We start from the raw sequence: 14,878 nt of genomic DNA on the forward strand, positions 1-14,878 counted from the left end.
AAGAAAGGAAGGAAGAAAGGAAGGAAGAAAGGAAGGAAGAAAGGAAGAAAGAAAGAAAGAAAGAAAGAAAGATCCCACTGACTGTGGCCTAGCAAGTAGACAGGAACTAGGGAGTGAATGGGAAGCAGGGAGACCAGACAGAAGGCTGACACCATGGTCCAGGCAGAGGCAGTGATGGCCGTGGCATTTTCCTGGATTTTCACTGTCTACAGGGCAGGTCTGAACACCTCAGTGTGTCCCCTCAGGAGCTCCTCTTCCTCTGGTGGCAGCTCTTTGACTCTGCTTTGGGAAACTCCCCACCACCATTTTGCTTGGATGTGTCAACCCAGATGCTCCACCCTCTTCTGGCCAATTGGAAGTGTTCTCCTAGAATTTCTGAACCTTGGGCACAGGGGATTGGTGTTTTCTCATTTCTTCCTGAAGAGACCTCCACCCACTCAAAGCTCCTGCCCCCCAGATACCCCAGGACCCGGCCTTTCCACGGTCTGGTTCTTCAGGTCTTTCCTTGATCCCTTCTGCTTGCCAGAGTCAGTTCTGTGGCTTATGATTAGCTCTCTCCTTCTAGTGCCTCTTCTGCCCCTTCTCCAGCTGCTGGGCTCCTACTCCCTTTCCAAGATCTACCTCAAAGCGTACTCCTTCACAAACCACCCTGCCAGGCAGAGTGTCTCCATTGCTGGGCCCCCATAGGACGCTCTTCTGTAGCACCAGTCATTCAAGCTTTTTGCTTTCCCTACATTCCCATCGGATGGGGCCACTCCTTACAGGCTATGGCCCATCTTTGTCTCCCCAGTGCCCTATCCTGAGCTGGCACATAGCAGGGGTCCAGTGGGTGTTTGTTGAATGACTAAGAGAAGTCATTAGTGATCTGCTCTCCCATAGGTTCAGATTTCATACCATGGACCCAAGACTCCACCAGTCAAAGCTCTACTCTATCTCACCGGGGTGGGTAAGTGACAACCAGGATCCTAGAGTGCTGTCTCATCCCCTACCCACCTCCTAATCCCTGCAGGATGTCTCTGTAGGAGAAACTATACCTGGAGCTTATTTTACACTGAGCAGAGGAAAAGCATGGTTTCCAGCCAGTCAGACATCTGGGAGTTCAGAAATATTCCATCCCTAGTCAGTGAACCACAAAGAAATACAACGTGGGAGTGGTGGTGTGGGGAACTTTAATTACATCTTAACATTTTACTTTTCAAGTTAGGAAGTAGGTACATGGATTTTTCAATATATGCATCTCCATTCCTTTTTTTTTGAGACAGAGTCTTACTCTGTCACCCAGGTTGGAGTGCAGTGGTGCAATCTCGGCTCACTACAACTTGTGCTTCCTGGGTTCAAGCGATCCTCCCGCCTCAACGTCCCTAGCAGCTGGGACTACAGGTGCACACCACCACGCCCGACTAATTTTTTTATTTTTAGTAGTAACGGGGTTTCACCATGTTGGCCAGGCTGGTCTCAAACTCCTGACCTCGGGTGATCCGTCCTCCTTGCTCTCCCAAAGTGCTGAGATTACAGGCGTGAACCACTGAGCCCAGCCCTCTATTCCTTTTTATACCTCAAATATCTGTAACAAAAAGTGGATGATGACACTGTCTTATACAATAATCTAGACAGTGTTCCTCAAATTCCATTATTTATATCTCATCTTCACCATTTCTGCCATATCAATGATCCACCTATACACATATTTATGTAATGTTCCTCTTTGAGTAAAATCCATTCTTTAACTTGACCTCATTTTGAACAATAATATCATAATTAGTATCATTATGTGTATTAAATATATAAGTAGCAGCCAGACATGGTGGCTCACACCTGCAATCCCAGCACTTTGGAAGGTGGAGACAGGAGGATCGCTTGAGCCCAGGAGTTTGAGACCAGCCTGGGCAACACAGTGAGATCCTGTCTCTACAAAAGATTTTAGAAAATTAGTTGAGCATGGTGGCATATGCCTGTAGTACCAGCTACCCAAGAGGCTGATGTGTGAGGATTGCTTGAGCCCAGAAGGTCAAGACTGCAGTGAGCCATGATTGTGCCACTGCACTCCAGCCTGGGTGACAAGAGTGAGACCCAGTTTCAAAAACTAAAAAATATATATACACACACACACATATATGTATAATATGTAGCATATAGAATCTTCAGGTTTCATTTCATTAATGCATTTCATTCATTAATACATATTTAAATAATACTAATACAGCACTTAATTGCCAGGCATTGCGCTAAGACTTTACATTTAATCCTTACAGCAGTCCAGTGAAATTGGTATTATTACTATCCCATTTTACAGATGAGGAAACTGAGGCACAGAGTTAAACAGACTTGTCCAAGGTCACCCAATTAGTTAGTAAAGGTGTCGGGAAGTCCAGACCACAAAAGGACAATGCTTCCCTGGCCCTAAGACATGGCTAGGAATATGTTTAGAAGGTCATCTGGGTCAGTCTCACGTGGGACAAGGGTCACCATATCATGCTGTGGGGCACACAGATCTATTTTATTGGAATGACCTTGCGGTCATATATTCGGATGAAGGAGGAAGGATTTACAAACAAATGTTTGCTTTCTCAGCCAAGCCATTTGGACAGAGTGGGGGCATGTTCAGGGTTGCAATTTGTCCCCAGATAGAGTTACAACACATGTCATGAAGAGCCGGTGGGGCTGGTGTCACCACTGGGTCCCCCACCCCAAGGTCACTGAGGGCTGGGGCCACAGTCTTTTGAGAGCCTGGCAGGGTGTGCCTGCAGAGGCTTCACATGGAACCTCTCTTTGCGGTGGCTGGGAATTCCTTCCAAAATCCCTGGGGGTGTCCAGACGTGCAGGGTCTGGTGGACATCACAGTTGTGGCCCCGCTGAAGGGGAACAGGTATGGTCAGAGGCCCCAACTCTGCTGTCCGAACTGTAGCCAGACTTCCTGGGGGCCATGCGGGAAGGATGCCTTGAACCTGTGTCTCCTCTGAAGGACAGGAAGAGGGGCTCCCACTATGGGTGCACACAGTCCCCTGGGGAAAGGACCTGCCCATTTGGGGCCAGGCTGGGTGCCCCAACCCCGGACCCTCACCAACCCTCTCCTCTTACTTGGTGGAATTTCAGAAATCTCCCTGTGCGCAGACATCACCCGCACCGGCAAAGTGAAGCCAACCAGAGCTGTGGAAGACAAGGTACCGCTCACCCAAACGCTCCTTTCCTAGTTCTGCTGGAGTCTCCCCGGGCGCCCCCTTGTGGTGATGGGGTAAATGCTGGTCTGTCTCACGCATCCCATGTTAACTGTTAAAAAAAAAAGTGTGTTGGCCGGGCGCGGTGGCTCAAGCCTGTAATCCCAGCACTTTGGGAGGCCGAGACGGGCGGATCACGAGGTCAGGATATCGAGACCATCCTGGCTAATATGGTGAAACCCCGTCTCTACTAAAAATACAAAAAACTAGCCGGGCGAGGTGGCGGGCGCCTGTGGTCCCAGCTACTCCGGAGGCTGAGGCAGGAGAATGGCGTAAACCCGGGAGGCGGAGCTTGCAGTGAGCTGAGATCCGGCCACTGCACTCCAGCCCGGGCTACAGAGCAAGACTCCGTCTCAAAAAAAAAAAAAAAAAAGTGGGGGGGGGGGGGCGGAGAAAATTAGCATCGCCATTAATATTTTGGTTTATGTATTTCCCATCTATTTTACAAAATCAGATTTTCACCAATCGTGGGTTCAGAAAATGTGTTATCCTACAAACTAGAAACACTACTGAGTCACCCAGTTAATACACAGCAGAGAGGAAATTCGTGGGCAAGGCTCTGGCTCAAAAACTGCCTATTCCATGTTCTATGACTGATGGGAGAGATTTCTGCAGAGCTGCCTACATGGGGCAATAACAGAGAAAGGAAGAAATGGCAGGGGGAGAGGCGGGAAGGAGCCAGGTGGGGAGACGGAGGGTGTGTTGTGGAAAGACAAGATGGTGGTATGTGCAGAAGGGACACGTGAACGCTGTCTTAAACCAGAGTCTTCAGGTAAACCTGAAACCCCAGCGCTGCCTGCACCATTTTATGCTGGTGTGCACTGGGGGCTGTGACCTGTAAAAAGATGAAGATCCTTTGTGGGGTCAGCAAGAGTGGGAAGAAAAATTACAACTCTAGCAGTAGAACCTATCCCTGTATCCATCCCGAAACGCAGTCATTTCCTGCGGGCAAACGCTCTCCCGCGAAGGGAGGCGCCATCGCTATTAGATCCCTATAGGGTGGGGCTGCTTAATGGGCTTTAATCTTTGGACAGATATTAACTGACTTCTAAGAATAGTACCACACTTTGCTGAATGAGTAATTAAGAGTTCACATAATAGTAACTATTTAGATTAGAATCTTGACATACATATTTAGCTGCATTTGGTTTGTCAAGCTCAACATTTTATTTATTTATTTATTTATTTTTGAAATGGAGTCACGCTCTGTCTCCCAGGCTGGAGTGCAGTGGCACCATCTCGGTTCACTGCAACTTCCGCCTCCGGGGTTCAAGCGATTCTCCTACCTCAGCCTCCCGAGTAGCTGAGATTATAGTTGTGTGCCTCCACGCCCAGCTAATTTTCATATTTTTAGTAGAGACAGGGTTTCGCCATGTTGGCCAGGCTGGTCTTGAACTCCTGACCTCAGGTGATCTGCCTGCCTTGGCCTCCCAAAGTGCTGGGATTACAGGTGTGAGCCACCCCGCCTGGCTAACATGTCTTGAAAGCTATTAAAATCCATGTGACTGTCCTTTTTTTAAATGGATGAATTGTGTTTTGGGTGAATTTAGTTGTGACTTTTGCAGTAAAAGACAAAAATCCACTCTTGAGATCAAAGAATCAATTGATATGGGAGCAAGATGTGTAAACCGCACTGGGCTAAAGAGGTGATGGGGGCCGGGCGTGGTGGCTCACGCCCGTAATCCCAGCACTTTGGGAGGCTGAGGCGGGCGGATCATGAGGTCAAGAGATTGAGACCATCCTGGCCAACATGGTGAAACCCTGTCTCTACTAAAAATACAAAAATTAGCCGGGCTCGGTGGCACGTGCGTATAGTCCCGGCTACTCAGGAGGCTGAGGCAAGAGAATCGCTTGAACCCGGGAAGTGAAGGTTGCAGTGAGCTGAGATCACACCACTGCACTCCAGCTTGGTGAGGGAGCAAGACTCCATCTCAAAAAAAAAAAAAAAAAGAGATGATGGGAAGTTGCTATGCCTCTTGCAAGAGTTGGAGGGCTCTACGCTAGTTTCTAAGCATGACTCTTCTCTGCTGGTGTCCAGAGGACCTGGACCTGGGGCCCTTGTGGACAGGGTGCCATCCTGCTGGTGAACTGTGACAGAGACAATCCTGAATCTTCTGCCATGGACTGCGAGGATGACGAAGTGCTTGACAGCAAAGGTAAAGAGCATTTGCTAGCTAACGGGAAGGGCTTTTTACAAAGCCCTTTTGCCCACGTGGCCTGAACCTGGTGATGGCCCTCTGAAATAAGGGTTATTGAAAGCATGTTCTTGTTGGCACATCCGTTTTATAGGTGAAGCAATGGGCAAAGGCCCTTGCGGGGGGCAAGTGACCTCTCCAAGCTCACACAGCAGTCAGGGAAGAGCTGAGGCCAGTGCTGCCTCCTGATGCCTCCTACGGGCCCCAGTTTCCATGCCTCACCCCGCTGCCCAACCTAAACCCTCTTAGGTCAAACCTAGAGCCTGAAATCATTCGAAAGGAAAGCTTCTCATTCCCAGACTCACATCAGAGCAGCCCCTGAGACCTCTGCCATAGGCCGGGCACCACTCTGAGCGCTTTGGAATGATTAACTCATCTGATCTTCCCACACAAAGCTTTATAGACGGGAAAACCAAGGCACTGGGGAACTTAAGCAATTTGCCCAAGGTCACAGCACTGATATGTAGCAGACTCGGGGTTTGAACACCAGACGTCCCAACTCCGGAGCGGGTTTAGGGGCATGAGGATGGTGGGGGATGCAGGACCTCTGCAGGCAAACCTCCGGGCTGCTGAGGGTGGATCTGGGGTTGAAGGGAGGATACATTATCCACCTGCGCTAGAGGAAGGTGCTGAGGGGCTCGGGCTGGCAGGCCTTCCTGGGGAGCTCTTAGAATAACATGGAAGTGGATATATTTTCAAGTTGCATATAGTTGGCCTGGCCCGATGCCAGGGGACAGTCTCTGTACAGTACCTGGCATGCAATAATAATCACAACAGCCACCCTTTGTGGGCACTCCTGGGGTGCCAGGAGCTGGTATAACCACTGTATATCACCTCACTTTATCTTCACGACAGCTCTGTGCTGGGTACAACTCTTGCCCCATCTTAGTGATGAGGAAACAGAGGCAGAGAGAGCTAAAATCACTTTCCTATGCCCACCCAGATCCCAGATTCAAACCAAATTGACCCCAAAGCCTTTAAGCCCTTGGCTATCAGTCAGTCCCCTCGGAAGGCATCTCTTGACTCTCCCCACCCTCTACCCCTTCTTGGCTATTGTTCAAGTTGGTTTACAAACTTCACTTCTCGCTCAGGACCAGCACAGAAACCTTTCACTCGTTCATTGCACAAATCTCAGCTGAGCTCCTGCCACGTGCTGGTCCTTGTTCTAGGGAGTTCTCGGCTTTGTAGGTTCAAGTTTCAGGGAACATTGCAAGGAACAAAATATTAATAAATGCGATCCCCGCTTTGCTGAGGTTACATCCTCAGCTCATCCTAGTGGGAGGAGACCAAAACCTTAATGAGTTCTCATTCCAAAATGAAAACCATCAGTAAAATACTCAAAATAGCATAAAGAAAAGAAAACCAGGCAACATGGTAAAGGGAGGTCTCAGGGGAGCGGTGGGGTGCAAGGCTCCTCCAGGAGGTGGCTATGGGAAACCAGCAGTGGTCTCAGGGGCCTGTGACTCCGGCAATGCCCTTCTCATCCCAGACCTGAAGGACATGTCCCTGATGACCCTGAGCACGAAGACCCCCCAGGACTTCTTCACTAAGCATACGCTGGTGCTCCACGTGGCCAGGTCTGAGATGGACAAAGTGAGGGTGTTTCAGGCCACACGTAAGTCATCCCCATCTGTGTTCCCTCCCTGCCCTGGCCAATGGGGCACAATTCTGTCACACAGCTGTGTGGCAGGTAGATCCTGAGCACCTACTATGTGCCGAGTTCTAAGAACAGCAGACACAGCAGTAGGCAAGACAGACAACATCTCATCTATTACCTTCTAGATGGAGGACACAGACAAAATGACTGGTTATTGCTCCCTGCTTCTCTCTCTCTCTATCTCTGTCTCTCTCTCTCACACACACACACACACACACACACCCCACTCCTGGTTATAGACTTTGAGTGCAAGCTGATGGCATGTGGCATGTGATCATTTGTTCTGCAACATCCTGCTAATCAGAGACATCAGGAACTTCTCAGCGGCCCACGAGCACCTGGAACTACGTAGGTGTCAGGCTTGGTCCTAGGCATGAGGCACAGAGCCATGACTGTGACCAAGTCCCTGCCTTCACGTTGCTTTCATCTTAGTGGCTGGGAGAACTATAGGTAAAATAATTACATAAAACACCTAGTGTGTCCAACGCTGTGACATGCTATGTAGAAGAATGCGGCAGGGAAGGAGACGTGGAGTGAGGAGTGGAAGTGGGGGTGTGTGGAGAGACGGTGGCCAGGGAAGGTGTCCCCCATGAGGTGCCATTTGAGCAGACGGAGGTACAGGAACAGCCAGGCAGACACCTAGGGGAAGGGCGTTCCAGGCAGAGGGAACGGCAAGTGCGTGGACCCTGCCTGAGGTGAGATGGTGCCTGTGGTTTGGAGGAATGGAGGGAGGCCAGTGTAGCTAGGGTGGAATGTGCAAGGGTTAAAGTGGTGGATGAGGGTGGAAGAGACAGGGCAGAGGGGACGGGTGAGGTCAGGTAGGCATCTATTGACTTTGGCTCCTGGATGGAAGGAGATGGAGAAGGCCATGGGAGGGGTTTTTCTGCAGGGCCTGACAATCATTCTGATCTTGATCATTCTGCCTAGTCTATTCCATACTTTTTTTTTTTTTTTATTTTTTTTTTAAGAGAGTCTCACCCTGTTGCCCAGGCTGGAGTGCAGTGGTGCTATCTCGGCTCACTGCAGCCTCCACCTCCTGGGTTCCAGCGATTCTCCTGCCTCAGCTTCCCCAGTAGCTGAGGTTACAAGCATGTGCCACCACATCCAGCTAATTTTTGTATTTTTAGTAGAGACGGGATTTCACCAGGCTGGCCAGACTGGTCTTGAACTCCTGACCTCAAATGATCCACTTGCCTCAGCCTCCCCAAGCACTAGGATTATAGGCACCACACCCAGCCTCTGTTTCTTTTTTCTTTTTTTTTTTTTTTTTTTTTTGAAACAGAGTCTGTCTCTGTCGCCAGGCTGGAATGCAGTGGCGCAATCTCGACTCACTGCAACCTCCACCTCCCAGGTTCAAGCCATTCTCCCGCCTCAGCCTCCCAAGTAGCTGGGATTACAGGCTTGCGTCACCACGCCCAGCTAATTTTTGTATTTTTAGTAGAGATAGGGTTTCACCATGTTGGCCAGGCTGGTCTCGATCTCCTGACCTTGTGATCCTCCTGCCTCAGCCTCCCAAAGTACTGGGATTACAGGCATGAACCACCGCACCCGGCCTGTGTCATTCTTAAAGTGATTAAACTGACATTGATTTGCTGACAGGTCGACTTATTGCCTCCACCCAGGCATCACTTTCTCCAGGAAGTCCTCAGGGATTTCCTCTATCACAGCTGTCTGCTATTTTTATGATCTCTGCTCCTCCCTACTCACCCGTAAGAACTGTGCGCTCTCTGGGGGTAAGGATAGGAGGACAGTGACTCTGTCTCCCTGGTCCCCTGCTGTGTCCCTGTCCCCCGCTGACATCTGGCTAGAGCAGATGCTCAGGAATTAGTGAAGGAATGGTGTATACTGGACTTCCTATAAAGTTTGGAATGGCTCAGGCACCCCTGACACACCCTTCCGGGACTTCAGCCAGGGAGCAGTGTCCCAGCTGAGACTTTGGTCCTTTTCTCCTAAGGGGACTGACCAGATTTGGCTGCAAGGGGTTCTCTAATGGTGGCACGTGGTGACCCTGGGAAAGGCTTCTGGGGAGCACTGGGGAGAGGAGGAAAGGTCTTCAGAAGTGGGGACGCAGACCCGAGTCTCCCCTGCCTCTCTCCTAGGGGGCAGACTGTCCTCCAGGTGCAGGGTAGTCCTGGGTCCCAAGCAGCCCTCTCACTACCTGATGGTCCCAGGCGGAAGGCACAACATGGACTTCTACGTGGAGGCCCTCGCTTTCCCGGACACCAACTTCCCAGGGCTCATTACCCTCACCGTCTCCATGTTGGACACGTCCAAACTGGTAGGCCGAGAAGGCAGCCCTGCATCGGGGGCCTGACCTTCCAGGCAGTGGTGTGGCTGGGGAAGGGGGACTCCAAACAACTACCAGAAGTGGTAGGTGCTGGGCCCTGGTGGCGGTGACAGCCCCTGCCTCCCCACCCCCCACCCCCTGCAGGAGCTCCCCGAGGCTGTGGTGTTCCAAGACAGCGTGGTCTTCCGCGTGGCGCCCTGGATCATGACCCCTAACACCCAGCCCCCGCAGGAGGTGTACGTGTGCAGGTGAGAGGCCCGGGGGTGCTGGGGTGGGCCCAGACACCTCGGGAGGAGCCCTGGGCCAGCAACAAAGAGCCCGAGTTCCATCCGCAGCACTCACTGTGTGATGGAAAAGCAGTCATCCCTCCTTGCCCACTGAGAGCTTTGCCGCTTCTTGGGGGCTCTAAAAAGGCGGGGAGGTTCCTTACTGCTGTTGTCATTGCCTTAGTCCTGCCTTGATGCAGCTGAGGCTGCATTAGCTCCCAGGGGCATGTAGAGTGTGGCCCATGGACCTTGTGCACCAGAAACTCCTGGGAACTCTTTTAAAGTGAGCCTTTCTGGACTGGGCACAGTGGCTCATGCCTGTAACCCCAGCAATTTGGGAGGCCAAGGCAGGTGGATCACTTGAGGTCAGAAGTTTGAGACCAGCCTAGCCAACATAGTGAAACCCTGTCTCTACTAAAAAATACAACTGGTCGGGCGTGGTGGCACATGCCTGTAATCCCAGCTACTCAGGAGGCCAAGGCACGAGAATTGCTTGAACGCTGGAGGCGGAGGTTGCGGTGAGCTGAAATTGCGCCACTGCACTCCAGCCTGGGCAACAGAGCGAGACTCCATCTCAAAAATGAAATAACCAGCCTGGCCAACATGGTGAAACCTCATCTCTACTAAAAATACAAAAAATTAGCTGGGTGTGGTGGCGGGCGGGTGCCTGTAATCCCAGCTACTCGGGAGGCTGAGGCAGGAGAATCACTTGAACCCAGGAGGCTGACGTTGCGGTGAGCCAAGATCACATCATTGCACTCTAGCCTGGGTAACAGAGCAAGACTCTGTCTTGAGAAAAAGAAAGATAATAAAAATAAAAAATTAAATTAAATTAAATTAAAATGAAATAAAATGCACCTTTCTGGCTGCCTGTGAGCTGCTGGGTCTTATCCCTGGGGAAGGGCCAATCTGCGTTTTGGGGAGGTCCAGGCAATCTTCCTGCAGTCTGAGAGCTCCTGACAAGTGTGCTGAGGTCTCAGGAGACCCTCTCCTCCCTCTTCTGATTGCTTCAGGGGCAGAAGAGTAAGAGGGTAACCTGGTAGATAGGACGCAGGCCGGAATCCATTGAGGACTGTACTCCAGTCCCAGCACTGTTCCAGGTGGTGTGACCTTGAACAGTGAACTCATATTCTGTCTTCTCCTGGATTGATATGGTTTGACTCTGTGTCCCCACCCAAATCTCATCTTGAATTGTACTCCCATAATTCCCACATGTTCTGGGAGGGACCTGGTGGGAGATAATTTGAATCATGGAGGTGGTTCCACCCATACTGTTCTCATGGTAGTAAATAAGTCTCATGAGATCTGATGGTTTTCTCAGGGGTTTCCGCTTTTGCATCTTCCTCATTTTCTCTTGCCGCCGCCATGTAAAAAGTGCCTTTCGCCTCCCGCCATGGTGTCTTTAGCCACGTGGGAGTGTAAGTCCAATTAAACCTCTTTTCCTTCCTAGTCTCAGGTATGTTTTTATCAGCAGTGTGAAAATGGACTAATACAGTAAATTGCTACCAGTAGAGGGGGGCCTTGCTGAAAAGATACCCAAAATGTGGAAGCAACTTTGGAACTGGGTAACAGACAGAGGTTGGAACAGTTGGGAGGGCTCAGAAGAAGACAGGAAATTGTGGGAAAGTTTGGAACTTTCTAGAGACTTGTTGAATGGCTTTGACAGAAATACTGATAATGATATGAACAATGAAATCCAGACTGAGATGGTCTCAGATGGAGATGAGGAACCTGTTGGGAACTGGAGCAAAAGTGATTCTTGTTATGTTTTGCAAAGAGACTGGTGGCATTTTGTCCCTGCCCTAGAGATTTGTGAAACTTTGAACTTGAGAGAGATGATTTAGGGTATCTGACAGAAGAAATTTCTAAGCAGCAAGTCATTCAAGATGTGACTTGGGTGCTGTTAAAGGCATCCAGTTTTAAAAGGGAAACAGAGCATAAAAGTTCAGAAAATTGCAGCCTGACAATGCAATAGAAAAGAAAATCTCATTTTCTGAGGATAAATTCAAGCCAACTGCAGACATTTGCATAAGTAACAAGGAGCTTAATGTTAAGCCCCAAGGCAATGGGGAAAATGTCTCCAGGGCATGTCAGAGGTCTTCACAGCAGCCCCTCCCATCACAGGCCCAGAGGCCTAGGAGAAAATGGTTTTGTGGGCCAGGCCCAGGGTCCCCATGCTATGTGCAGCCTAGGGACTTGGTGCTCTGCATCCCAGCTGCTCTAGCCATGATGAAAGGGGCCAACATAGAGCTCAGGCCCTGGCTTCAGACGGTACAAGCCCCAAGCCTTGGCAGCTTCCACATGGTGTTGAGCCTGCAAGTGCACAGAAGTCAAGAACTGGGGTTTGGAACCTCTGCCTTGATTTCCGAAGATGTGTGGAAATGCCTGGATGCCCTGGCAGAAGTTTGCTGCAGGGGTGGGGTTCTCATGGAGAACCTCTGCTATGGCAATGCAGAAGGGAAATGTTGGGTTGGAGTCCCCACACAGAGTCCCTGCTGGGATACCACGTAATGGAGCTGTGAGAAGAGGGCCACTGTCCTCGAGACCCCAGAAGGGTAGATCTACTGACAGCTTGCACCATGTGGCTGGAAAAGTCACAGACACTCAACACTAGCCTGTGAAACCAGCCTCCCAGGAGGGAGGCTATACCCTGTAAAGCCACAGGGGTGGAGCTGTCCAAGACCATGAGAACCCACCTCTTGTGTCAGCATGACCTGGATGTGAGACCTGGAGTCAAAGATCATTTTAGAGCTTTAAAATTTGACTGCCCTGTTGGATTTTGGACTTGCATTGGCCCTGTAATCCCCTTGTTTTGACCAATTTCTCCCAGTTGGAATGGCTGTATTTACCCAACACCTGTACCCCCATTGTATCTAGGAAGTAACTAGCTTGCTTTTGATTTTATAGCTCGTAGGAGGAAGAGACTTGCTCTGTCTCAGATGAGACTTTGGATTGTGAACTTTTGGGTTAATGCTGAAATGAGTTAAGACTTTGGGGGACTGTTGGGAAGGCATGATTGGTTTTGAAATGTGAGGACATGATATTTGGAGGGGGCAGGGGCAGGATGATATGGTTTGGCTCTGTGTCCCCACCCAAATCTCATCTTGAAATGTACTCCCATAATTCCCACATGTTGTGGGAGGGACCCAGTGGGAGATAATTTGAATCCTGGAGGCGGTTTCTCCCATACTGTTCTCATGATAGTGAATAAATCTCATGAGATCTGATGGTATTATCAGGGGTTTCTGCTTTTGCTTCTTCCTCATTTTCTCTTGCCACCACCATGTAAGAAGTGCCTTTCACTTCCCGCCATGGCCTCCCCAGCCATGTGGAACTGTAAGTCTAATTAAACCTCTCTTTCTTCCCAGTCTCAAGTATGTCTTTATCAGCAGCGTGAAAATGGACTAGTACATGGGTGGAAGGGGTACCCACTAGTTCCTGCCTCATAGCTTGTTAGATGGATTCTATGAGCTCATGCCTGCTAAGAACAGATAACCGGACGTGCCAGGAGCCTCTGTTCAGACCACAGGTGACCCCTGAGCACCTGTGTGTCCCTCCCCATCCTTCCAGGCCGAGCTTCAAAATCCAGAGCACTAAGGAGCTGTTTTTCTGCTCTCTCTAGTATTTTTGAAAATGAGGACTTCCTGAAGTCAGTGACTGCTCTGGCCATGCAAGCCAGGTGTAAGCTGACCATCTGCCCCGAGGAGGAGAACATGGATGACCAGTGGATGCAGGTATGTGCCCTGTGGGGCAGGCAGGGCGAATGTCCCTGAGGGCCAAGAGACACTTGGGGTACCCAGGCTCCTGGGGTTCAGCCTGGTGCCTCACTGGCCACCCTTCCTTAGATGGACAGGGAGGTAGGAACCTGAGAGGTCTTGGGTCGGGAGGCTGGAGCAAGTGATTTGTCTGACGTTTGCTGTGGGCCACTGCAGGCCACTGCGGTCACCAAGATGAAAGCCACCTTCCTGCTTGAAAACACTAGGGTGGCCTCGGGAAGTGACTTGAAGCTCAGGAGATTGATGCTCAACCAGCAGCCCCTCAAGTGGTCCTCCCTCCAGGCTGTCCATCTTGGGCTCAGCTACCGAACCAGGTCACTGTTAAGCCCCAAGGCAATGGGGAAAATGTCTCCAGGCATGTCAGAGGTCTTCACGGCAACCCCTCCCGTCACAGGCCCAGAGGCCTAGGAGAAAATGGTTTCGTGGGCCAGGCCCAGGGTCCCCATGCTACGGGCAGCCTAGGGACTTGGTGCTCTGCATCCCAGCTGCTCCAGCCGTGGCTAAAAGGGGCCGATGTAGAGCTCAGGCCGTGGCTTCAGAGGAAGCGCTCTAGCACTTTCCATGGCTCCCATCTCCTCCTGCTCAGTCTGTTTCCAGGGCCCTCTCAGCCTGCCTGGCTCCCTCCCCTGAGGCCAGCCTGCCACTGTGCCTGGAAACACCCAATTACCATTCTCTGTTTCCGTGCCACTCCCCCATCATGCCAGGAGTACCCCAAGGACTGAGACTAGGCTTCATCCAGTCCAGCACCCCAATGCCTGGCACTGGGCAGTGCCAGTGGGCATTTGGTGGGCGGCACTGACCCTCCCCAGCACTGCCTTCCTTTGCTTTGGGACCCTGCCCTTCCATGCCGCACCCCTGTGGTGCTGTCTCTTGGACCCACCTCTCCATTCCCATCACCCATCTCCAATTCATACCCGTGAATCCCAGCATGAATTCCTCGTCCATAAGTTTCCCCTATCACCCCCAGCAGGAATTCAACCCTCTTTCTTTTCACCCCCACACAACATCCTCTCTTCCTTTCTTGCCACTCCATCTTTTTTTTTTTTTTTTTTTTTTTGAGAGGGAGTCTCACTGTGTCTCCCAGGCTGGAGTGCAGTGGCGCGATCTCGGCTCACTGCAAGCTCCGCCCCCTGGGTTCACGCCATTCTCCCGCCTCAGCCTCCCAAGTAGCTGGGACTACAGGCGCCCGCTACCACGCCCGGCTAATTTTTTGTATTTTTAGTAGAGACGGGGTTTCACCGTGTTAGCCAGGATAGTCTCGATCTCCTGACCTCGTGATCCACCCGCCTCGGCCTCCCAAAGTGCTGGGATTACAGGCTTGAGCCACCGCGCCCGGCCTTTTTTTTTTTTTTTTTTTTTTTTTTTTCTTTTTTTTTGAGACGGAGTTTCGCTCTCATTGCCCAGGCTAGAGTGCAATGGCACAATCTCAGCTCACTACAACCTCCACCTCCCTGGTTCAAGTGATTTTCCTGCCTCAGCCTC

At 50.8% G+C, this 14,878-nt stretch overlaps 1 protein-coding gene across 3 annotated transcripts in view; it reads left to right on the top strand.

Annotated features, from left to right (window-relative positions):
• PADI4 (peptidyl arginine deiminase 4) overlaps positions 1-14,878 on the top strand; it is a 55,550-nt gene that overhangs the window by 23,928 nt on the left and 16,744 nt on the right. For 2 of the 3 annotated variants that reach the window (XR_004182936.1, XM_031664838.1), the window contains exons 3-9: positions 880-946; positions 3,094-3,161; positions 5,254-5,371; positions 6,900-7,025; positions 9,167-9,345; positions 9,499-9,602; positions 13,243-13,354. Coding sequence is in view for 2 of the 3 variants with exons in the window: in XM_031664838.1 (XP_031520698.1) it covers positions 880-946; positions 3,094-3,161; positions 5,254-5,371; positions 6,900-7,025; positions 9,167-9,345; positions 9,499-9,602; positions 13,243-13,354 (774 nt within the window). In the remaining variant the exon portion in view is untranslated. The remainder of the gene's footprint in view (positions 1-879; positions 947-3,093; positions 3,162-5,253; positions 5,372-6,899; positions 7,026-9,166; positions 9,346-9,498; positions 9,603-13,242; positions 13,355-14,878) is intronic. The other variant, XM_031664839.1, reaches the window with a different exon arrangement.

This window comes from Papio anubis, chromosome 1 (assembly GCF_008728515.1).
Source record: "Papio anubis isolate 15944 chromosome 1, Panubis1.0, whole genome shotgun sequence".
NCBI lineage: Eukaryota > Metazoa > Chordata > Mammalia > Primates > Cercopithecidae > Papio > Papio anubis.